The sequence below is a fragment of the Alternaria incomplexa genome, assembly GCF_024043165.1.
Source record: "Alternaria incomplexa strain BMP 0042 chromosome Unknown scaffold_5, whole genome shotgun sequence".
Classification (NCBI taxonomy): Eukaryota; Fungi; Ascomycota; class Dothideomycetes; order Pleosporales; family Pleosporaceae; genus Alternaria; species Alternaria incomplexa.
The window spans coordinates 267,075-290,699 of NW_026249854.1; the positions used below are offsets into that span (position 1 = coordinate 267,075).

The 23,625-nt window shown below is 52.5% G+C and overlaps 10 protein-coding genes across 10 annotated transcripts; 4 read left to right on the forward strand and 6 right to left on the reverse strand.

Moving 5' to 3' along the window:
* Positions 1-156: 156 nt before the first annotated feature.
* J4E90_004003 (uncharacterized protein) lies at positions 157-1,189 on the reverse strand (the record flags this gene model as incomplete). Its single annotated transcript, XM_051433569.1, has 2 exons — positions 157-1,117; positions 1,176-1,189. The coding sequence occupies 2 exons, from the start codon at positions 1,187-1,189 to the stop codon at positions 157-159; spliced, it is 975 nt and encodes a 324-aa protein (XP_051292087.1).
* Positions 1,190-1,532: 343 nt separating this feature from the next.
* J4E90_004004 (uncharacterized protein) lies at positions 1,533-2,430 on the forward strand (the record flags this gene model as incomplete). Its single annotated transcript, XM_051433570.1, has 2 exons — positions 1,533-2,300; positions 2,356-2,430. The coding sequence occupies 2 exons, from the start codon at positions 1,533-1,535 to the stop codon at positions 2,428-2,430; spliced, it is 843 nt and encodes a 280-aa protein (XP_051292088.1).
* A 1,107-nt stretch (positions 2,431-3,537) lies between these two features.
* Positions 3,538-4,398, forward strand: J4E90_004005 (uncharacterized protein; the record flags this gene model as incomplete). The annotated part of the gene is made up of 1 exon (XM_051433571.1): positions 3,538-4,398. The coding sequence occupies one exon, from the start codon at positions 3,538-3,540 to the stop codon at positions 4,396-4,398; it is 861 nt and encodes a 286-aa protein (XP_051292089.1).
* A 901-nt stretch (positions 4,399-5,299) lies between these two features.
* Positions 5,300-7,032, reverse strand: J4E90_004006 (uncharacterized protein; the record flags this gene model as incomplete). The annotated part of the gene is made up of 2 exons (XM_051433572.1): positions 5,300-6,595; positions 6,757-7,032. 2 exons carry the CDS (start codon positions 7,030-7,032, stop codon positions 5,300-5,302), a joined length of 1,572 nt encoding a protein of 523 aa, XP_051292090.1.
* Positions 7,033-7,948: 916 nt separating this feature from the next.
* Positions 7,949-8,874, reverse strand: J4E90_004007 (uncharacterized protein; the record flags this gene model as incomplete). Its single annotated transcript, XM_051433573.1, has 2 exons — positions 7,949-8,475; positions 8,535-8,874. The coding sequence occupies 2 exons, from the start codon at positions 8,872-8,874 to the stop codon at positions 7,949-7,951; spliced, it is 867 nt and encodes a 288-aa protein (XP_051292091.1).
* A 535-nt stretch (positions 8,875-9,409) lies between these two features.
* Positions 9,410-10,787, reverse strand: J4E90_004008 (uncharacterized protein; the record flags this gene model as incomplete). The annotated part of the gene is made up of 2 exons (XM_051433574.1): positions 9,410-10,698; positions 10,748-10,787. The coding sequence occupies 2 exons, from the start codon at positions 10,785-10,787 to the stop codon at positions 9,410-9,412; spliced, it is 1,329 nt and encodes a 442-aa protein (XP_051292092.1).
* Positions 10,788-11,792: 1,005 nt separating this feature from the next.
* Positions 11,793-12,612, forward strand: J4E90_004009 (uncharacterized protein; the record flags this gene model as incomplete). Its single annotated transcript, XM_051433575.1, has 2 exons — positions 11,793-11,857; positions 11,907-12,612. The coding sequence occupies 2 exons, from the start codon at positions 11,793-11,795 to the stop codon at positions 12,610-12,612; spliced, it is 771 nt and encodes a 256-aa protein (XP_051292093.1).
* Positions 12,613-13,155: 543 nt separating this feature from the next.
* J4E90_004010 (uncharacterized protein) lies at positions 13,156-13,920 on the forward strand (the record flags this gene model as incomplete). The annotated part of the gene is made up of 1 exon (XM_051433576.1): positions 13,156-13,920. One exon carries the CDS (start codon positions 13,156-13,158, stop codon positions 13,918-13,920), a length of 765 nt encoding a protein of 254 aa, XP_051292094.1.
* Positions 13,921-14,098: 178 nt separating this feature from the next.
* Positions 14,099-15,622, reverse strand: J4E90_004011 (uncharacterized protein; the record flags this gene model as incomplete). The annotated part of the gene is made up of 4 exons (XM_051433577.1): positions 14,099-14,549; positions 14,603-15,278; positions 15,333-15,468; positions 15,518-15,622. 4 exons carry the CDS (start codon positions 15,620-15,622, stop codon positions 14,099-14,101), a joined length of 1,368 nt encoding a protein of 455 aa, XP_051292095.1.
* A 5,069-nt stretch (positions 15,623-20,691) lies between these two features.
* J4E90_004012 (uncharacterized protein) lies at positions 20,692-23,276 on the reverse strand (the record flags this gene model as incomplete). The annotated part of the gene is made up of 4 exons (XM_051433578.1): positions 20,692-21,321; positions 21,375-21,861; positions 21,916-22,993; positions 23,198-23,276. The coding sequence occupies 4 exons, from the start codon at positions 23,274-23,276 to the stop codon at positions 20,692-20,694; spliced, it is 2,274 nt and encodes a 757-aa protein (XP_051292096.1).
* Between the last annotated feature and the right edge of the window lie 349 nt (positions 23,277-23,625).

Here is a 23,625-nt window from a genome sequence, read left to right on the forward strand (position 1 = left end):
TATCATAAAGTCTGAACATCACTCGAATCGATTTGACTTTTGAGACGCCTATGACTTGCTACAAACGTGCAGATTGGTATAGTCTCGCCCAACAGTTGAACGCCAGAGGCACCCTTAACGCCGCCCATGCAGTTACATCTCATGTCTTGATACATTTCATACTCTGGCCTTCTTGGGTGTCTTCTCCTCCTCCTCGCCTTCACTCGCCGTGTCCTCGACACCAACCTCCTCGTCATCCTCGTTCCTTCCTCGCTTGAGACCCTTCATCTTCCTCGTCTGCAGGTTGCCAAAGTCTTGCTTGCCAAGATGCACCTTGGCCACCTTGTCACCCATCATATCAGTGTCAAAGTTCTTCTTGGTGCGCGGCTCAGCGCCCTTGGGCTTCTTCAGCGCCTGCTTCATCATATCCGGGTCAGGGAACATTTCGCGGCCGAGGGTAAAGTCCATGCGCGGGCCCATCTCCTCGACTTCGATGCGCGGTAGCTTTTGGCCCGAGCGCTTGGTGCGGAGGAGGTAGAAGCGGAGTTTTATCTGCGGGTTGGGGAGCGCGTCGGTGGGTTCTTCGGCGGAGACGGAGATGAGGTATTGGAGGCCTTCGACGTCGACTTCGGTTGCGTCTTGGCCCTTGAACAGGTCGATGAACAGGCTCTTGGCTAGTGTGTATTTGGTTTGGTTGGGGTCTTCGAAGACGGTGCCGTGGAAGCTGATTAGTGGCTTGAGGCCGATGGAAGGCTTCTTGTTTTTGAATTGCTGCAGCGTCCGGAAAGTCTCTGCGTTGATGTACAGCTCCAGCATGTCCAGCATCTTGTATGAGAATGTTCTTGCCAGTGTCAAGCAGTGTGGCCGCTTCTTTGAGTGTAGCGAGAGGACGAGGAGCGAGGTGTCGTTCTTCTGGGAGAAGAACTCGAGCGAAGTTGCATCGTCGAAAGGGTGGATGTCGTTCTTCTTGGTGAAGCGCTCGATGAAGGGTCGCTTGATTGTGCAAAGGTCGGCGACGGCGAGCTTGAGGATCTGAGACGTCTTCTGGCCAGAGACGAAGAGCGTCGTCTTGGGGTTCTCGTTTTGTTGCGGCTCGCGCTTTGCCATTGCGCGCTTGGCGCGGGCATTCTTGGGTTTGCTAGAATCTCATGTTAGAGTCGCTCATACACGCAGAAGCGACAGTCGTCTTTACATACACCGTCTTCAGCATCTTGTCGTTGTTATCTAGGTTGGTTGCTGATGCCGAAATCTTGGCTAACAAAAAAGTTCCCGGGATCAACGGCGCCGGAGACACGTTTCGCCGATCTGATAACGGAGAAGCAGGCCATGGCGGGGTGATTCCGCAATTCGGCCTCTGACGTGATTTCATAGGCGCTTTGCTTCGGGCGGCAACTAAATATTAATCAGATCATACCATCATTCCAGACTTCTTACCAGCACTCTTGCCGCATACACCCCACAATCACGACGACACCACGCTTATAGATCAGCGAGCCAACTACACGTCCGCTACACTCGATCGACCGCCCCTCCCTCGACATACGATTAGCATCATGGCTACCATGCAGGAGATGCCCGATGAGTCGGCTTTCCAGTCGACCGTGTCCGCGCTTCCACCATCCACCCTCGCTATCATCTACTTCCATGCGCCATGGGCCAAGCCATGCGAGCAGATGGGCGTCATCCTGAAGACGCTGGCCAGCACATACCCCGCCGATGCGCCGATAAAGTTCCTCTCGCTCAACGCCGAAGAGCTGCCCGAGGTCTCTGAACAATACGATGTCACAGCGGTCCCATACATTGTTCTACAGAAAGACGGCAAGACCCTGGAGACAGTGTCAGGCTCAGATGCATTCAAAGTACGAGCCGCAGTCGAGAAATACGCCGGCGCGGGCAGCGGCCAATCCTCGAGTCTACCACCCGCGCAAACCGTCACACGACCACAGGAGAACGGGGATAGCACAGGCAAGAACCTCGCTGGGTACGCGCCTGGCTCCCAGGACCCCAGGACGGCACCCGACTACAGCGCGGGCGAGCACCGAGAAGGCGAACAACAGACAAACAAGGATGAACTACACAGGAGGCTAGGCGAATTGGTCAAGGCAGCGCCAGTTATGCTGTTCATGAAGGGCACACCAAGTTCGCCGCAGTGTGGCTTCAGTCGGCAGACAGTGGCGATCCTGCGTGAGAAGGGCATAAGGTACGGCTTCTTCAACATCTTGGCCGACGACGAGGTTCGCCAAGGACTGAAGGAGTTCGCCGACTGGCCAACTTTCCCACAACTGTGGGCGGATGGTGAGCTAGTAGGCGGTCTTGATATCGTAAGTCCATCATCATGAGCAACTTGGCGTGTGTACAGACGCTAACAACTTGCAGGTCAAGGAAGAGTTCGAGAATGATCCCGATTTCCTCTCCCAGCACGCCGCAGGTGCCCCCAAGACGGCAGCTTAGAGAGTTGCAATCATCTCATCTAAGTAAGGATCTGAACACGCGAACTCGACGAAACGAAGGGAATGTACATATTAGGAGCACCAGGGGAATCTGAACAGGGGATCAAACCTACGGAATACTAGGGATCTTGCAGCCAGACACGCGAAAGGCGCATCTGGGAGGCAATAATGATGATGGCAGTCACGCAAGCAGATATGCCAAGCGGGTACCAATCTCTGTGCACATCTTGATCGATGTCGTGGTTATCATCGTCGGTGCAAGTAGAGCGTTGGATTGAAAAGTGGACTGTTCGGTAGTCTTCTCGAATCTTAAACTTCTTTCATTCTGCCCACAACTCTAGACAACTCTTGGCTTGTTTGACCTTACCTTGTGTCGTTGATAGGTCCAACATAACCTTACTACTTTTATGAGTTGGGTTCTATTCTGTCCGAAAAAGCAAAACGTTGTTTCAAGACGTTTTCCAAACACTGGTAGCGCGTTTTGGCACCTCACTGCAGTCACACTCTGCTGGTCAAGTCAGATGGAGAACATTACCATTATGCCTTGGCAACGCTCATCCGAAGGATACTCTACACGAGAAAAGCGATAAGTTCGATAGGTGAGCGTAGGCACCAGAAATGTGTAATCGATGCGTTGACATGGAGCAAGATCGATCGCAAATTCTATGATGAGCGTCTAGCGCGTTGTTGTTCCGATACGGTTCCCCGCCCGTCGCTGCCCATTCCACCTCACCGCAACCTACTTTTTTCATCATAGATCATCAAGTCTTGGGGAGAAACTCTAGTCTGGACATTCACAGGCTCTGGAGAGCACTGCACACCATATGTGTCTCACCTCTAGTAGCATGACTGTATGCAGGGGCAGCGGTGGGACGTCTTCAACCACGCTTCGGACTCCGACCCCTAAGCACGGCAAGTCAGTCGCATGCCGCCAAAACTGCTTTATCTGGGTGTCAGCCTTGTTGAAGCATGACCTGCTCGCCCCCACGTTAGATTTTGATCAGTTCACGGTACTAATCTCTAACGATTACTACTTCAAGGCTCCGGCTCGGCCGATTATCGATTGATCGCGAACACGTCAAGTAAAAAAGAACAGATAACAGCGAACATGCCCTCAACATACTCACAGCCAGTTTCCAAAATACCGCCAACGAAGCCCGACACGAGGTCTCTCCCCCGAATCCTCTGTCTGCATGGCGGCGGCGTCAACGCCGCTATATTCAAAGCACAATCGCGATCTCTCATCCGCCACCTTCAACACTCCTTCCGCCTCGTATGGGCCGACGGCCCTTTTTTCTGCGATCCGCATTCAGACATCATCGGCGTCTACAGCGACTACGCGCCTTTCCGACGTTGGCTGCGATGGCTTCCCGAACACCCTGAGATCGATGCGGACACATGTATTGAAGAGATCGGATACGCGATGCGCACAGCAATGGAGGACGACGATCGGGAAGGCGGCACAGGCGAGTGGGTAGGCCTGATGGGCTTCAGTCAAGGGGCGAAGCTGTCCGCAAGCCTACTTCTCGAACAACAAGCGAGGGAAACACAGGCGCGCAAAGAAGGCACGAAGATCGCTACCGGTATCACAGGGATCTCAGGCATAAGGTGGAGGTTCGGAATACTACTGGCTGGTCGGGCGCCTCTGAGCAATCTGAACCCTGAGCTTATGAAGAGTGAGGCTCTTGTGAGTGCGGGCGACATATCGGAAGGGTTTCAATTCTGCAGAGATGTGGACGAGGAGGCTACACTGCATAAACCCACACTGCATGTCCACGGCATGGCGGATCCAGGACTATACCTTCATCGGAAACTACTACACGAATATTGTGAAGACTGTACGGTGACATTGGTGGAATGGGAAGGTGCACATAGGATACCGCTCAAGAGCATGGACGTTGATCGGGTAGTTGACGCGATATATGATATTGCTGAGATGACGGGGGTGAAGGTCTTGAGGACGGTTTGAGATGATGAGATGGCTGCTGAAATGAATGATTTTGGTGAGGATGAGTCGCGCTGCCAGCTGCGTTCCGGTTAAACAGATCTTCAAGTGATCAATTTCGTCACGTTATTCGACAAAGACTGTTAGAATTATGTGCGCGTGAGGACAACGCCCGTATTGGCTTCACGCTGTTCCATCACGAGCCGGAAATTGCCAACTGTTTGACGAAATACTCTGATACTTGCAGGTATATGGATTTTGCAATCTTCATCAATAACACTTGAGACGACGACTTCGTGCCTAGTCCGATCCCAGGCCCAGGACGAGTAGTCCTCGGTATTCCGATAGCAAAGAAGCTCGGCTGCCCTTTTGTCATTCATCCCTTGTGGCCTGGCCTTGCGTGGCGAGATCGACGCTTGGTATCCGGCAATAACCCAGACACTGAGATGACTGAAGAACGGAACCACTGTCTCGAGTCGATGAACCCAGCTCTCTGGCAGGTGATGCCCGCCTCGTTGGCAGTGTCACGTCAAAACCGCAGATCGCTACACGTTGCGCACGTGCATGCGTTGAAATTATACTGTGTGGAACTGAGCCATCGCTGGGATGGTATGCTTCTAACCAGTAATGACACCTATCCACTGCGTAACATAGTACCTGAAGTAGATCCATTTGTGCGAGGGAAAGCAGACTATATGTTGGAGAAGGCGAACAAGCAAGACTTTCTGGTAGCGTGGGACGAATACATGCGAGATTCTGGAAGGAAAAAGTACGGCGATGTAGCTAAAATGCTATATTGCTGGATGATCACAAGAGTGGTGGACGAATAACCAGAATTATGAGTCCACTACTCTTGTGATCATCCAGCAGTATAGCATTATAAGAGGAATATCAAGGAGAAGATTGATAAATTACATTAGCCATTTCACGTCGTATTCTCCTCCTGTGTTACCCTTTTCTCTTGTTCCTCGCTTTTGAGTCTCCTCTTCTCCGCCAACTCTTGTCTCCATTTCATTCCGTTCTTCATGACCCAAAAGACAACAATTAATAATACCGCCATGATCAGCGCTATGAATGTAAACGCCCACCCCGGGTTCATAGCATGACACATGGGAATAATCGCCGCGGTACCGCCAGCACTCATGAGACATCTGGCGAAGTTGACTGCCGCAGTTGCAGCTGCAGGCTTATCGCGATGCAGGTCGATAAGCAAGCCATTGGTGATGTTGAAAGCACCAGTGACACCAAAGCCCATGATGAACAGAGCGACTTCAGGACCCGCAATGTGTGTTCTGAATTTGAGAGTCCATCCAAAGATGATGAGTCCAAACATGCCAATGATGTGACACGGAATTAAGATCTGCAGGCGAACACGCTCGATGGGGAAGTTGCTGAGATCTTGTTGTTTGCCCTTGGAGATGGTCATACCAACAGCTTTGGCATAGCGGCGGAAGTTCCAGTCGACAACTCGACCCATGGTGAGCGAGGCGATAAGGGAAGCTACACCATTAGAGATGTAGCAAAGGCCGACATGCAATTCGTTGAGACCATATGCGGCATAGAATAGCTCTGGGATCGCGGAGACAGTGACCATCATGCCGGTGAAGAAGAGGCCATTATAGAGTAAAAGAATCCCAGACTCCTTCTCGGCTAAGATTCGGAACGTCGCAAGCGGGTTCGGCCAGGCGACCTTTTTCTTCTCGGGCTTAGGGGTTACCTCGTCGGGTGACAGCTTTGCAAGCTTGCGAGCTTGTATGCAACTAATGACTGAGCGGTTGACACCCTGAGGAGGGATAGAGCCATTGCCAACGACTTTCCGGCAAGTCTCAGGGAACAAGAACACGAACAACACAAGCAGCACGCCGGAGAAGATGGCAAGAAACCAGAAGATGGATCGCCAGCCCAGGTACTGCGCCAGCAGACCGCCTATCGTCGGACCGAAAGCAGGGCCCATCAATACACCGGCTTGTGCGTAACCCATGTAGGTGCCTCGCTCAGCCGACGTGGAGATATCCGCGACAACCGCCATTGTCAACGCAATAGCAGCCGTGCCACCAACGGCTTGTACCATGCGCAAGATGAGAAGGGCGATGTAGTTTGTTTGGAGTGCGAGGCCGATGTTGCCGATGCTATAGATGATGAAGCATATGATGAAGGTCAACCTTCGCCCGCTGTTGTCCGATAGAGTCCCAAGGAAAGCGGGAGCAATAGCTTGTGCGATCTATAATAGTCAGTTATGGTCAAGATCATCGACTGAGTGTACAGCGTCAGCGGTAGCTGGGTTGTGGGAGGCCTTCGGGGTAACAAAAGCGCTCCCTGTCTCGTTGAATATGAAGAAGAAATTCTTAGACATACCATGTACGTTGTAATTGAAATATTGACCTGCGTAGGTGTAATATCCAGGACGTCGGAGAGCACATTAAGCGCCGGAAGGAACATGGACGCGCCAAACGGGGATATCAGAGCTGAGATAGACACCAAGAAGATAATCCATGTCTTCATGCCTTTACTGAAGACGGAGTAGGGAGGCTCAGAGGCCTGTCGTTCCAGGTCGTCTTGCAGTCCATCTTTTTCGATATCCACCTCCTGGCTCCTTCTCTCTTTGTCACTAGCAACATCCAGGTTATCGTCGCTTGCTGTGTCTTTGGGGGTGGCCATGGCGATGCTGTTATGACTTTAGCATGAGGGGCGGTGTGAGTTCGAGTGGTATGTTAACGCTAGCAGATGCCTCAACAAGCTGCCAGTGTAGAGTGGCGTGGGAATTGTTTCGAGGTCTATGGAAGGCGAGGCTGGAAGAGTTATCGACCCAGGTCATGGGGATGTGCCCACCCTTAATTCGTCTGGTCGCCTGTCGAACATGACGCTAGCGCCGGGACGTGGAGAGCATGCCGTGCCCCGTTGAATCTCGCTCCGCAACATTCTTAATTCCAGGGTTTGGATGCGTGTGAACGAAGTGCTGTATGCACGCCGGGGAGCAGCCGGCCGATGTTGACCGACCATTGTGCAGGGTGGGAGTATCGAATGGCACCCGATGTAGACAGCTGGGGTATGAAGGCGTTGCTGCTGTATCTCTGTCCCTACGGTACGCCTCTGTGGAGCGATGACGCACTTGCAGACGCCTTGAAAGAGGCAGGTGGGTTGGTGGCCGGGTCGCATCCGGGTATAAGATATCGGAACCTCTTATCCGCGCGCCATCGGGCGTTTTAATGCCGAAGGCCATCACCCATCCGATGTTTAGCCTGCTCTAACAGGATCGACTTCGGTCGAGGTTGAGACAAGCTTTTGCAACGAGGCCCTGTGTGGTCGTGGATTACTTCATTTGATTGGTGCGTTCTGCCCTCTGAGAGGTTGCGGACGGTCCTACTCAACGCTTCAAAGCCGAAGCGGCGTACGTCACTACAACGACGCAAAGTACGCTCTTAACACTGGACAAACATCTATAACAGTATTCAGTACATACCACGTGCTCCTAATCCCGTGCTTCTTAAATCTTCCTGTTCGCTTAACGCCGATAACATGCTCTTTTTCGTAAAGTCGTGGAGGACTCGCTTGGAACCTAGCCCGATGATGGTTCCTACGTGTATATGTCGTCGTCACCGTGGAAGAATCTCAAAACTGCCTGGGCAACGAGAAGGCCATCGTGCATCCAATCTGCTCTCTCTGCGGCTTCGTTCGCATCCTTTTTACTGACACTCCCACTCTCGACCCTCATCTCTAACTGCCTCTTCACAAGAGCCTCATCAAACTCCATGTGACCTTGTGTGGTGAACAGCCTCTTGTGGATATACACGCCCTGCACACCTGTATGCTCGCTGGTACCCCAGACATGTACCTTGGTGTTCTTCGGTATCAGATCAGTCGTCTCAGTGGACGGAGGATTGACGACGTGATCGAGATGCATTTGATGAAGATGGATCTTGGACTCGGTTTCGGGCAGGTTGAAGAGGTTGCGGCCAAGTTCAGACAATTGGATGGGTTGGTGGGAAAGTTCCCATTCACCATCCTTCTGGGGTTTGACGGTTGCGCCGAGAGTCCTGCAAAGGATTTGATGTCCGAAACAAATTCCTGTGAAGCGGATATCGGGGCGATGTTGCCACACGTCTGTTATGTATTTAGCTACTGCTTTTCCCCTCAACTCAAGATTATTCTGAGACACATACCTTTGATGAACTGCATGAGCTTGAGGATCCAGGGGTCGTTACCGTGCGCGTCCCAGCAGCTACCCGTGATTAGAATAGCATGGACATCGTCGCCAATCTCCTCCAACTTTGGTATGGCGCCACCTTCCGGTTCGACCACATATTGCATGGCAGTTTCGATACCTAGACTGGGCTTGTGCGCGTCTCCGGCTTTCTTGAGAAGTTGGCCCAAAACAACCCCAAAGGATCCCGTCTCTTTTTGCGTGTCGGGATGTGTCTCATCAGTCTCAAGCACAAGCATGCGGACTTTGTCCGGATGATTGGACAGGAGTGTTCGGTTTTGTGCAATCGGTGGTACCATTTTTACTGTTGTCGTGTGGAATTGGCGTGGTGTGGAGACAAGAAAGTTGTGTGAGTTGCCAGGTCTGCAGGCCGTAGGTCTATGTACACAGGGTCCAGCTGCTCTTTTTGCGAAAAGTGACGTCTGTCGTAGAAAGTTTTGCCCAGAGGTGACGACGCGTGCAGGTTTGTACATAATCAGAGCAAGTCCGAGGAGTCAAATGCAAATACCCAGAGCCGCCGCGCCGTCCAGAGCTGTCTCATGTAGTATTCTTCGGCCTCCATCTTGGCAATGTCGTGTTTGAGGGTTCGATGACGAGTTTGCTTTGACGTCGGGTAGCGGTGGACAGAGTCTTTGGCCTAAAGTTGAAAGTTTAACGTAATAGCGAGGTCTTGGAAGCTCTGGTGGATTCCGATGTCCCGGCGAATTCGGAACATGACAGACGCTACCACGCTAGACATGCAGGTACTGAAGATTCATGTGGCTGCGTGGCTGAGCGCACTGGTTTGATTCGTCTATTTGTCTACCGACTAATTCCATGCTGTGGCTGCTGCATCTACTCCACGCCCTTTCCCTTCATCTTAAGGTCTTCGGGATCATGCGGGGCTTCGGCTTTCTTCCCTGCCGATTCCTTACCAGTCAACACTTCGGTGAATACCTTTCGCAGCGCTTCGATCGCTTCCTCGCCAATCTGGTAATGCACCACAAACCGACCACCGCGCACCCTTACGCCGTACTTCTCCGCTAGCTCGATAAAGTTGTTGATGTCAACATGATGCGCGTCCAGATCTAGCCAAACCATGTTGGTGTCTACGGGGTATTGCAGCTTGCCTCCAAGATCTGTCCAAATGCTCGCAATCTTCTTCGCGTTCTCGTGAGATTGGGTGAGCTTGCCACCGAGGAATGTCTCCTCAATGGCAACGCGCATGGGAGCCGCAACAACACCGGCTTGCCGCAAACCTCCACCAATGGACTTGCGGATCCAGCGGCTCCGCTTGATGAACTCCTTCGTACCAACGAGGATGCTACCAATCGGCGCGCCGAGGCCCTTGCTTATGCACAGGCTTATGCTATCGAACTCGGCGCAGTAGTCTTTGAGAGAACCGGCACCTGCAGCTACAGCTTCCCACAGACGCGCACCGTCCAAGTGCATTATGATGTCGTGCTCGCGCGCCCAAGCTGATATGCGCTTGACCTCGGACAGAGGCATAATCGCGCCATTGAGCGTGTTTTCGAGCGATATGAGGCGTGTAGGGCAGGCATGGACGTCATCGGAGATGACAGCGTACTTTTGGATATCTTCCAGTGTGAGGTATGTCCCGTTCTTCGCATCCAGCGGTTGCACCATGGCCTGGCTCAGTGTCGCTACACCGCCCGCCTCGTAGTTGATGATATGGCCACGTCGATCGACGATGACGGCGTGTGGAGGGGTGGTAAGGTGTGCTCGGAATGCCACCTGGTTGCCCATGGTGCCGGAGAGCACCAGGAGAGCCTCCTCCTTCCCGCTGAGATCGGCAACGAATCGCTCGAGCGACAGTGTGGTCGGGTCTTCCATGGTGACGTCGTCGAGCAGGGTGCACTCCTGGATGGCTTTCAGCATCGACATGGTCGGTGTGGTGTGCACATCGGAGCGGAAGTCAAAGGCCGCTGGGTTGTGCTCGCCGCCCCAGGCATTGCCATTGTGACTTGTGCCATTGGTTGTGCTTTTGCTGCTCTTAGCAGTGTACTGGGAGAGCTCCGACATGGCTGAGTATGGCCGTGACGAGTGCAGCTGGCGCAGGGGGTGCAGCGCGGGGTGGACGAGGGGTGCGGTGAAGGCTCGACTAGGCGCTTTCAGGGTCTTTGCTGGCTGGAGGTGAGGTCAATCGCACAGTCTGTGGACGGGACCACGTACTGCAGAGGCGAGTGAGGGGATATAAACGCGGTGGCGGCATTGCGGCGGCATGTTCAGAGGAAGGGCGCAAGGCGTGAAGCAACCGAAGGTAGCAAGCCGAAGATAGGCGAGTACGGCGGGCGAGGCTGCTGCCAGCGCGGAAACCCCACCACTCCGATTCGCCCAACCTTACCTCTACAACCATCGCAACAGGAAGGCGACTAACCCGAGTACCCCAGTAACTCCTGCATTACAAACCATTCCCGACGGAAACCACCACCGCCCAAGCAGCGGCGTCGGTGGAAGAGGGCTCGACAGTATCGATGACCTGGCGCACGCCTTGTCAGCGTATTGGGCTGGCGATGTATCTCATTGAGAGTAAACATACTTTCCTATGAACATCATGCTGCCCTGAGGGCTTCCACGTCCTCTTCCTCCCTGGAGGCAGGCGCAGGACTGAGGGACTCAGCAAGACAATCTTGCTACGAGTTGTGGAAGCAGCAGCCTTGAACAAAGGAACAACAACAACCAGACGTTCGGTATCTAGAATCCAGCCTTGAAAGTCGCAATACATCCAGCCATTTGAGTTCCTCTACTCCACTCAACACTCCCCAATCACCCATACACGATCGCTAATGCTGTATGCGGCTGAACTCTAGATTTCATCATTACATCATACGAAAGCAGTTACGACATGATCGATTTCCTGGATACTTTGAGTAGCTTTTCGTCTCTTATCAATTTCATATCCCCGGTTATTCGCAATCCTGGCCGACAATATGGAAGTCCACTTCTTCCAGCCAATCTACCACAAGCGAGTGCCTTTGGGCCGCACATAGTGCCTGAACTGCGCAGAGTGCCCACGACGCGTAACATCCTTCATATTAAGTACAGTCTGCTTGCGGACGCCATCATGCCCGCTGTAAGGTACAATCTGTGCCGACCGGGCCAGCGCGGACCTGACGTATGACACTCTGGGTTCTAGAAGCCCGCCTTGATATCCTGGGATCTCTCTACTTTTAGCTACCTGCTTCTCCAAAGTCCTTGTTGGATACGCCTCGCAAACATGTCCATACTTCTTCCTCTTTACGTGTACCCAAGTGCAGGCGCCTGGGATCCGCTATACGCCGCGTACGTAAACCGTTCTTTGCTAGAGTGTATAATACTGACCAAGAGCCAGCGCGGAAGCGCATAGAAACGTAGACTTCAATGTCATCATCAACCCCTGCTCCGGCCCTTGTATGGGGTCACTCCCCGATCAAGTGTACCTCGACGAAGTTCCCAAATTACGAGCCTACCCAAACATCCGCACATTGGGATACGTCGCGACAGACTACGCAGACAAGCCTATCGAAAGCTTATTAGCAGAAATTGACACCTACGCGCGCTGGCCCAAAGTAACGAACATAACGAAGATGCGCGTTGACGGAATCTTCTTAGACGAGACACCAAGTACTTTCGATGAAGACGCGTACGCATACTTGAAGACGGCGAACCAAGCGATCAAGAACAATACCGTATTCAACGACCGCTTTGTGGCTCACAACCCCGGTCTGATACCCACTACCATCCTCACCTCGCCCACAGTGCTCCAAGAATCCTACCTTAACCTCACCGATCTCACTGTCGTATTCGAAGAGACTTTCGATAAGTGGCTTGACAGAGACGTCATGGTTCCTTTACAGGCACACAAGATTCGCCGTTCGAAGCTGGCCGTCATATTGCATTCCTTGCCGAATCTGACAGGAGAGGTGCTAGAGTTCATGGTGCAGCAGGTTGAGAACACGGCGGATTGGATATTCTTGACCGATAGTGCGGATGACTATTATCACACCTTTAGCGCTATGTTTGGAGACCTGGTGAAGGCGGTTGATGGGAGTAGTTGAGCGGAAGAAAGGGTTCCAAGCTAAAACGATCGCTGCGTAACTTTAGAATCGCAATCATCCGTTGCTTTGGTATGGCCAGACCTCTCTCTAACGGCGCCCCGTCGGATGGTCATGAAACCTGCACCGATCGTTGAGCATGAAGTCATCCCAAACATCCTAAATCTTTTTCCCCATTGAGAATTCTTCTTCCTGTCTGTAGACACCGCGAGGGACGTGTCTTTGACGATTGTGGTTGCGGATTGCAAACATGTAACCACAGTTAGGGAAACAAAGATTCACTGTCTACTGCTAACGGAAGCGTCGTTAGAGGGTATTGCAACCACTTTGATGAACAAAAGGATCCATGGATGCGACTCCTTTGTAATAGATCCTGCGCCAAGGAACTAACCCCACTTGGGCCGAGCCACAGGGATGGACGCGCAGCGATCCATGGATGCCAAACATCGTCTTTCCCAATAAACACTGCGTACCCGGTACATAGTCGTGGGCCAACGCCTCTGTGAGAACCTATCCTCTAATCCACTCAATCTTCTCACGATCAATATGGGCGACTCAGAAGCCCTGGAGCCATACCGCCTTACGGGTCCTAAGAGAGACATATTGGACCAATGCTTCACAGACGCCCCCGCACCAAATGAGATGTTACAGACGCATCGAAAACGCCCCATGCCGTCCAAGCTGCGTGGCAAACTTGATGAGATGTTAATTCCATCACAAGAAATGAAACAAGCCACCTACCGGAGCATCAGTCGCGCGTGGGAGGAGTACGCAGCCGGCGGCGAGAACCCTAGCGCTTTCATGCGATCACCGACTGGAGCGCCTTACAAGATAGTCTCCATCGAAGGCAAGGGCCGCGGTGTCGTTGCAACCCGCGACATCAAAGCTGGCGAGATCGTTCTGCAGGAGTCACCCGTCCTGATTATGCCACATCCCGATTTCGTGCCGCTGATCTTCCTCCTCTTACCCAAGGAGGCCCTGGAAGCTATCTTGCTCTTGCATAACGCGCGACCTAACGAAATGCGATTCACGAAGGAGAGAGGAGACAACGCCCACAACCGGCTCCTAGATGCACTCATGGGTTGCGTAAACTCTAATTCATTCAAAGGTGAGGCTTCATTTGGTCCAATTGGAATGGTTCTTTTGACTGGATCCATGTTCAATCACGAGAGCAACTCAAACGTCAGGAGGCATTGGGATCAGCAGCTGGAGCAGATGGTGTTCAAGACCGTTCGAGATGTGAAGGAGGGCGAAGAGTTTACGGTCCATTACTCCGACTCTGCAGAGGATCTGAAGAAGTACGGTATCTGAAACACATAGCGGTCGTTACAACACTGAGACTGCATCTACTTACGTGGTGGTAAAAAACAATGTCGACATGTGCCATACATCACATTGTGTGTGTGTGTGTGTGTGTGTGTGTGTGTGTGTAAGAAGAGCCACTGACGAGCGTTAAGAAAGGGATTGGGGTATCTTTGATAAGTGGTATCTAGAAACTCGAAATGCTAGTGCTGCTACTCATATTTTTCGGCTTATGTGGCCCAAACTGGTCCATCTCCATTTGCACAAGTGATTGCTCATCATGATCTGCATGCCGTATTTCGAAAGTCTTGGTGTATGTGATAGCGTTTGGGTCTCGCGCGCCGTTCGAGACGGCCGATCGTCCCGGACCACTGGCTAGCGCACTGCCGCCCTTCTTCATGCCATGACTTTGGCTACCGTATGCATAGTAAGGTCGTTCGGTGGCTTTGGTTGTGCCGAGAATCTTGGGGAACAAGTGTACGAGTATGACGCGTAGCGCAGGCAGGCAGGCACAGATAATGCCGACATTGATCTCGATGTTAGACCAATTGATAACATCCGCTTGATCCCATGTTGGATTGGATGAGGCCGCGAAGTTGACGAGAGAGGAGAGACGAAGGATTGAAATGATGGTAACACTGAGGTTTGAGTCAGTAATTATCGTCTGTAGACCGTTGGAAGCAGAACTTACAATGTACCGACGCAGAACATAACAGCGACGCTAAGCTTCTTGCGCCAGGAGAGCTGCAGGTGAAACACCTCATACAAGGGCAAAGCGAGCATCCAGATGTCCAAGACAATGCTGATGATGGCATTTGTCCATGCTAACCCATTGATGTCGATACATTGGCCGGATCCTTCTCCATCCCATTTGGTCCAGTAAAAGGAGATCGGTCGACATTGGAAGATAGCCACTAACGTGAAGGCAAGACCGTTGAGGCAGTTGAAGGCAATGGTTGCCCATAGTAGTCGCCTGATGCTGGGTTTCGGAAATATTCGCAGGAAGAAGAATAAGAGCGTAAGCTTCAGAAGCGCGACCTGAATGAAATAGAGGACTTCCAGAGCGTAAAGATATCTGACGAAGTCGGTGATTTGTTGGAAGCTGACGGTCCATACATCTCGTCCTAGACCGTTTGGAACAATAGCTCTATCGATGATGACCACAGATGGAACACCAGCTATTAGTGCGGCCAAAACACTGTAGTCGTCGTAGCCGAGTTCACCGACCGAGAAAACAGCTTTGTATATGATCCTGGAGAGCGCACAAACGGCGGTGACGATCGAAAGAATCAAGTTGGATACACGAATTGAATCGCCGGAGTAACGCATCGGAGCGTGACAACTTGTTGTGGTAACGTTTTTGGTTGCTAAGAATCGCAATCAGCAACAGTAAGCATGCTGACATAGCCTGGAGCGCTCACTCAAACTCTGTCTCAGTGTGCATGACTTCATGACACATGCCTCTACCTCGCCTTGCAGTTTGGCATCTGCACATACGGAGGCCTGGTCTGTATGCTGTACTGGCGATTGAGCAACTGCAGTGGCAAGACACACTTGCTGGAAAACAGTCAATAAATGCTGGGGATATTACTCCGTTTGAACATACCGCGCATTGAGGAAGTTGCTCAATCACTGCCAGTAGAGCCGATTCCTGAGCGACTACCAGCTGTACCCATGCCAGCAATGGGAAGAGCAAATGAAGGGGCCTCATCCTTCTTCGTACTCGCACACGACCTTCGTGTACGATCGAACGGCCAGGAAGTGTGAGGCGGAATGGAAAAGACTGCGATGGACCGGTTCAGACCCTTACTATAAACTTCGTGGGAGGTCGGAGAACATCAAGAGCTGTCAAGAGTGCCAGACCCGGTCGCTTAGTCTCCGGGGCCTGTTCTATATGAGACCATAAGGGAAGGGAATAACTGCAGGTACATTTAACCATTGGGCATGGGGGACGGCAAGTGCAGATTGAGGTATACAGTGGGGCTGGACCGCCTCTAGTGCTGCTCTTCGAGGGTCATGCATCTTCCGTACCAGAGGTGTATGTCTCGCCGTAGAGATGATCCCTGGCACATGCACGGAAGGACTTGCACTAGATTCCATGATTATTGAATACAACCAATGGGTCGGCTGAAACCCAGGGCGAATGGAGGTGTTGCCCCAGACCAGGCGAAGTGGGCCCTTGCTGACGCTTCGCAGGGCAGACGCTACCGACGACGGAGGTTATACATTTCAGGAACAGTGGTTTGTCGACGCTAAGTGGACTTCGCCTAATATGCAGGTCGCTCATGAGGTCCAGGAAAGGAGACACGTCCTTCGTATGCACCCTGGCTACCAGCAACCTTATCTATCTGCCTGGTTAGCACAGAACATACGAAACTCATGTGAGAATTCTCTGATCATTGCCATTCAATTGCATACCCTGCCATACCGTGTTTGCTTCCGCGTGTGTTGAAGCCTTCGATAGCCCGGAAGGTTGACCAAAGATGGTGGTTCGTTCCGCAACGCCACAGACGAGCGATTTTGCGCACAGGTAAACAGCTTGGCGTACGTACGCCACTAACGCGTGCATGCCGTTTGCTCCACCTCGCGTCCGCTCAACCGCCGCCGAGCTTCGACCGCTACCGCTGCACTCTTCGCGGCTCAGAAAAGTCACATGGGGGCCCATTTGCTTTTCGAAGATCATGTTCACTGACTCTCACAACGTTGACGATCGACTTGTGGAGACCGATGCGGTATTCGCGATACGCGAGGCAGGAATACAGCCTTTCCATGTGTTTCACGACATTCGTCTTACTACTCATCATCAGAGCTGCATACGAACGTGCCGCTTTTGTTCACATGTCATTTGGACGCTGGTCTGAGTGTCACTGACGGGAGAGACTGCGGAGTGCAGGAACTTGACGGCCTGGAAACGGCCATTTCTTCGGCTAACGTTCCAAACCACTGTGTCGCGGCAAGGTGTGGCACGTATTCTCTAGCATACCCAAGGTCTGTACCCAGCCGTTTTGTTGAGCATCAGCAACTTCCTGGTACGGTCCCAATTTCGCCGTCTCTGAGCTAAGAAGCGAAGCACTCAATCATGTCGAGCATCCGGAAAAATCGAAATGATCTAGGAGCTATACCCCCGAAATCTTTCAGCCGCGCCCGAAGCATCATGTCTCTTGCGGTCATTGATTGGTGTGAGAAATTTTGTGCACCAGTGTTACTCAACAGCATTGCCACGGGAAAAGTTCTCGAATTTGTCGACGTTCCATGACATGGCTGCAAAACGTATCCCGGCTGATACCTCAGCCCTACAAGGTATACCTGATGCATGCTCGAAACAGACCCATGCGATTGCGTGAAACTCCGTCGCTATCGCGTCCAATGTCCCCTTTCTTCGTGAGAATCGTCACTATCCGAGTCGGTATCAGTGGGGCAATTTAGCGATGGCATGAGATTTGACTCGCAGCGTCTTCCTCGATTCAAGCAAAACATGCGTGCGCATCCCTCAGGATCACGATACTTTGCGAATGATGTGTGGCGCGCTTCAGGTTTCGCTGGTTCGTTGTCGGTCCGAAGTCGAAATCCCCAGATCAAGAGCGCGGAACCCTGCGGTTTTGCTTTTCTGTTCCAGCCATGATGGCGCAAATCTTCGGATTGCGTATACTAGACGCAAGCATCCCGACTGCACATCCAAAGGTTTCTTCACGATCCAGCGCAATGGCACCCTTACGATTGACTAACGCGTTAGCAGATGGCAACTTCCGTGCACGTGTCGTCGTCCAGTTACGCGAGGTCGACGATCTCCACGTAGCAAAGACCAGCGAAACCATCGAGTGCTGCAAATTCAGGAGAACAATCCTTACAGATCCCACCCTCTATGACACTCAGGCAACCTACTATCGAGAAGGTCATACAAGCTGAGTCCCCACTCTGCTCAGCCGCAAGTCAGCTCCAGCTGTCACTTTCGGGCCGCGCCCTCTGCAACGAGCCAACGTTTCGGTAACCAAACTTTGTATCTCCAGAGCCACGCGTGACGACATGCGGCCAAGGCAGGCATCGGCAATTGCCTTTACGCAAACATAGGTAAGTCACTCGCGTGGTCTTCGTTTACCACCCTCGGATCTACGCGGGTCGATCTCTCGGTTGCCTGTACCAAACGGTCAGTCCCCGGCATCACGCATCGGCATCTGCCAGGGGCCGACGATCACAACGTGGGCTTGACGAAAACGACCACTACTCTCGGGTGACTAGCCAAAGCCGTTTCTATATGCAAGGGCATTATCGACCACACTGCAAGGTGCTGCCATTGGTACTTCCTAATTGGGAGTCATCCAATCGATTTTTCAACCCCTTTGGTCTTGCAGACCTCATAGGCCACCCTTTTTCGAGACTCCATGTCTATATGTGACCGCGTTCAGGTATCAGAACTTCAACATTCAGCTGCCTCTACACCACATATGTACTTACTCCTACCACCGGCAAAAAGAGACTCCCTATCAACACGTGTCCAAGACGATACCAAGACTACCAACCTCTCTTCAGTAACGCTGGCCGTCTCGCTTCGACTGTGGGTTCCCACTTGTCCTAGTGGTGACTATCTTCACGTGGTTGGCGAGCAAATTCGCAAGCAGCCGTTCTTCACGATCGACAAAGCTCGAGCTTCGCCGGTAGTTTCGAGCGTATACCGAAGTCATGTGCCGAAAGCTCATACTTTTATGTGGCTGGTGCATTCCACGATGACGCAGAAACCGGCCTCCTACTTTCCTCTTTTCCTCCCATCAGAAGAGAGCATCAACATACCGATGCTGTCTTGGATTAGTATCGTCTCCCTTCCGTGTAGATGGCATACTCAGAAGGGAACGCAAGTAATCGATGACACCTGAGCCTCACGACACTTCACTACGAGCCGCATCTCCGGTCACGCATCTATCACTGCATATCCGAAAAGCTAATTTGACAAAACTGCTACGAACCGACACATGCAGGTTGCCGCTGGAGCTCTCCAGGCTGTCACATGGGATCTCCACTTTGACGCATGTGCCTCGTGGCCATATCGCAACGTGATCACGACGATCAAGCGCCTTGACTCACTTTAGTTACCTCTTCGCGTCGTGGTAGAGTTTTCAATACGAGTTTGATCCGCTACTGCACCGCATTTCAAAGTACAGCGGACCCGTTGTCGCAACATGACGTTTGGTCTTTGTCCATTCGAAATACGCATATCGATCAGTCAAATCCTGACGACTAGGCCGGCCGGTATGCTTTACCACAGTCTGATAACCAATTATGTCTCGGTCAACGCTTCCCAAAATCGTATATAAGACATCATATCGCTCGATCTTTCCGTGCAAAACCAAAATCCGGTTCTCATTACCAAAATGCGAAGTATCGTTTACATGGGCGACAATTTTCCAAAACCATTTACCGCAATGACGATGGGGCTAAGAAGGATTCAAACGTACAAGCCCGCGCCTGACTTTACGATATTCTTATCACTAGAGTCATGTTCTGTAAGAGCAAAACGCGTGCCGAAGTATGTCATGTCTCAATTCCTCCTTCTCAAAAGTCAAAAGTGATTGTTCCCATGGACATGTGCAAGACGCACCGCCGGGTCAATGAATATCGCGACCTCAGAGTATGTGTATGCCTGGCGACTCCAAAGAATATTGCCATCTTCGATGAGTAAGACTCCGCGTGTTTGGAAATATATAAAGCTGTCTTTTTCGTTTCCTACACCCGAAGTCTTCTCTCCTCACACACTCCTGAGTTCTGATTCCACCAAAAAGGGATCGCGAACGATGAATGGCTTTCGTCTCTCGGCCTCCAAAAGATCAGAACACTCCTTACATGAGGTCTCCTGCTCCTTCGCGATTTCTCGCACCAAATGAACTCATCGATCTAAACACTGCAACATTCTATGCCTTTGGAATACCAGAACGATGACCAAAACACATGCTCTACCGTGCGATGAGGGATGCTCACTATCTAGGCATGCGTTGGATGTAATCTAGAATTGTCAAAAGACGTACAGGGCCGTCTGATGTATATCTCCAGGATGAGATAAAATGACGTGAGGTGTGTGGAGCAAAGAGCACAATTGCATGAGTGGACCATGCATCATTGATTAAGAAAAGTTTAAACATATACGCTGGTTGTTCTCAATAAGGGGTGATCAAAATACATGGTTTATGGGGTGGATTAGATAACTCACCCTGTGTCTCAAGCTATACACGAAAAGAGAAACAGACGAACAATGCTGTTTCTGTCTGGAAAAGTGACCCTGTCAAAGTCATTTGAAGCTTTCCCAAGTCCGCTCTCCAACACCGGCAGCGACGGACACGAACCAACACAGCGATGATCACAAACACAAAGACATCACATGCACGCAAGATGCCCAGCTTTGATGCATAGAATATCATTGATTACGCTCAAGGCGACTCTCAAAAGGTATCATCTCCGTCATTCCCTAAAACCATACACACTCATTGCACAGCCCGCTCACCAAGAGTCTAAGTATGAACTCGAACATAACGGAAATAAAAGGGAACATGGACATAGCCTCCATGGGAGGTAAAACATGGAAGCGGAGATAAGGACTGCCTGCCTGCCTGCGAGGTAACGCCAAGGGATTATACCTCCCATCATGTCATGCTCATGTTACCTGGCCAGCCCGCTATGGATGCAAAACCCCCAAGTCTAACGCAAGGAAAACGCCGCCCAATGAAACTTTGCTGGTATGACGCAACAGATAGTAAAACAGATATGAGAACAATGGTTCAGTGGGGCTTATTCGAGTCACCGTCCGAATAAGCCGCTGCCAACGCTGATCGTGCCGAGACCACTGCGTTGTGGGAGAGGTGCTCGCGCCGCATCTGGTCGGGCTGCACCTGGTGGTCCTGGCGCGGTGTTTGGCTCTGCGTTCATGGGTCGCATGCTGCCAACCCAGCGTGGCCCAACCTGCTCGTGGGGTATCTCCATGTGCTGTGCCGCGGGACTCGACATCATCCCGTACGTTTCCCTACTGAGAACACCCATGTTGTTGCGAGGATCTGAGCCAGGTGTCTCTGCGTATGTGATGTGGTCGACCGGTGCGCGTTTCATGTGTAGGACCGGTGATTCTGCTTCGCCTAGCAGACCGTTGGCGTTGGGAGCATTCGACGACGGGGGATTGGAGTTCGCTTCGATGGTGGAGGCAGATCCGTTGGGAGCTGAGAGGTCGACCATTCGACGCTGGCCAGCTGGTGTCTGGTAGCTAGGTACGCGTGACGGCCCTGGAGGGTACCGACTCTCTTGATGTGAAGGATGTCGTGGGTTGGCCCATGGCGTGCTTTCTAAGAATTGTTCTTCTGCAGCTGCCTCGTCCGCTGTTGTCGTTCTGTTGTAGGTGCGGAACGATGGGGGCGGCACTGGAGCACGCGTTGCAATCTAACGCGCCGAATCAGCTGCTAGTTCTCTAGCAGATGCGTTCAGCCACTTACCTTCATTGCTCGAAGATCCTCGTCGATCTCGGTTGGTCGCGCAGCGCTGATATCTGGGGCGGCTGGGAACCCAACATACTTGGCGACACCTGAAAGAATTGAGACCTCGAGGTTGTATGCTGTTTGGTGTCGGATCTGGTCGGATCGTTTCTCAGGTAATCGCGCCATGTACTCAGTGTCATCGCAGCCAAGCTGACGTCGTCCGCGTTGTAGTTCGAATACCCGCTGGTTGCACTCTTCGAGAATGTCCTCGCGGATGTGACGCACAGTCTGGAAGTACTGGCTGTGCATCTGATGCCGCTCTGCTGCTGTGATTATCTCGAGGTTCTTCTGTTTGTATTCCAACAGCCTCGTCTCGTATGCGATCTTGTCGGCGCGTCGATCGTCTACGCATTTGATCATGGCAACGTACTCGGGGTGGACACAATTTGGCTGCTTGAGCATGTCGAGCTCTCGTTCGAGTTGCGCTATTTGCTCGTCGCATAGCCTGGTAACGGTTAGTAGCTGATCCTTCTGATCATGCCCTGAGTGAATTGCTTACTTCTCTCGGAAAAGCTTGAACTTCTTCTCAATCTTTGCAAGCTCATCGATCGCCTGCTTCTTCTTGGTGACCTCCTCATCGAGTACAGCGCTGTCCTCATCGTCGTGCTCGCCCTCAGCTTCAGCCTCGTGGGCTTCAGCAACTGCAAACGGCTCGGCGTAGGCATAGCTAGCGTCTTCCGTCTTCCGTTTCCCTCTTCTGCCGCCTTTTCTTGGTTTTGTGTGCTTCGCGACGGTGGCCATTTCGCTGACAGTCTGCGCGGCAATGTTGGCTTGTCGCTCCTCGAGCTCTAGCTCCTCGCGAGCCAGTGCCGACAGGTGCTCTTCGGCGTTCTCGAGCTCTTCGTCTGCGTCCATCTGCCCCTGCCTGTCTGCTGCGGCATCAGCCAGGCCATCGAGCGCCGAGCCCTTCGCGTTTACGCTTCGTTTCCGTGATGGTTCCTCTTCGCGCTCGTCCATTGGGCTTCCCTCGGCACTGCTACGCTTTCTTTTCATGCCCACGTGTTCGAGATTTGCTGCCTCTGATGCTGCGATCAGCGAAAGAGAATGCAGAGGGTTTTCAGTTGTAGGTGCTTCGCCCATGGTAACATCGTCTGTAATCGCAGATGGTGTGGGTGGGGCAGATTCGTCGTGCTCGATGGTCTTGGAGTGCGCGAGCTTGCTCGGTGTTCTTGTGTGGATGGGCTCAGAGAGTAATGACGTCTCGGTCGCTGTGCGCGCGAACTTTCGAGGCGTGTTGTCCAGTCGCTCGGTCTCGGCCTCTGAATCATCCTCGTCCATATCGGCTACTGCGGCTGGCCGTGGTGTTGACTCTGACTGGTCGTCCGATGCGTCTCCGAGCTCGCTCAAGCTGCTAGAGCCGTTGTCGGCAACATCATCGAAGCCATTAGGAGCTTGTTCTGCGGGCAGGGACTCGGTGAGCACTGTCGTCGGAGCTGCCATGGTGGACAGCATCGTAGCAGCGATGGCGGTGGGGTCTTGGTCAGCTGGTGTGGGTATCTGCGCTGGCGCAGAGTGGTTGAAGGAAGAGTTGGTGGAGGTGGGGTCAGGTAGTTCTGTGGTGAGGGTCGAAGTTGGACCTGGGAGGGGCTGTTAGATCTGGTGCAGGTTCGGACGGCGTGGGTACTAGACGCGGTGAGAGAGGCAGGTTCGCGACGCTGTCGTCGCCTCGGTTGTTGACGCAAAGATCGACAGTCTCTCCAGCGGCGACCCAAGGCGCAGCGCCGCCCTTTGGAAAGCCGAAAAAGCGCATCGGGGTCGGGATAGAAGAGGTGACAACGTACTGTGAGTGTGCGCGACGTCCTCGCTGGGGCCGGCAGCTGTTCTCGAGGTGCTCCGTCTGGTCTGTTCGGGCGCGCTCATAGTGCGCCCACGCCGAAGACAGCCTCACCGCGTGACCAATGTCGTAAAAATATGCCGGGGACGGTGTTGTGGGCCTTCGCGATGCGATATGGGCGTTCTTGGGGGTGGAGGATGCAGGGCCCGGCGAGCGGTCAAAAACAGAGCTGCGGGTGTGAGGGACGCGGGCGTCGAGGGAGCGTGTGGGGATGTCTCAGGCAGGAGCGACCGGGTGGCAGGTCTGCGATGTTTGTACGGAAGGGGGTGCAAACGCGGGACAGCGACGGGCATGAGTGAGTGCGTGGTGAATGCGGAGGGCAGCTCGGTCGGGATGGTGTAAACTGCGCTCTGAAGCGGGTCGACGGCCGGGAGA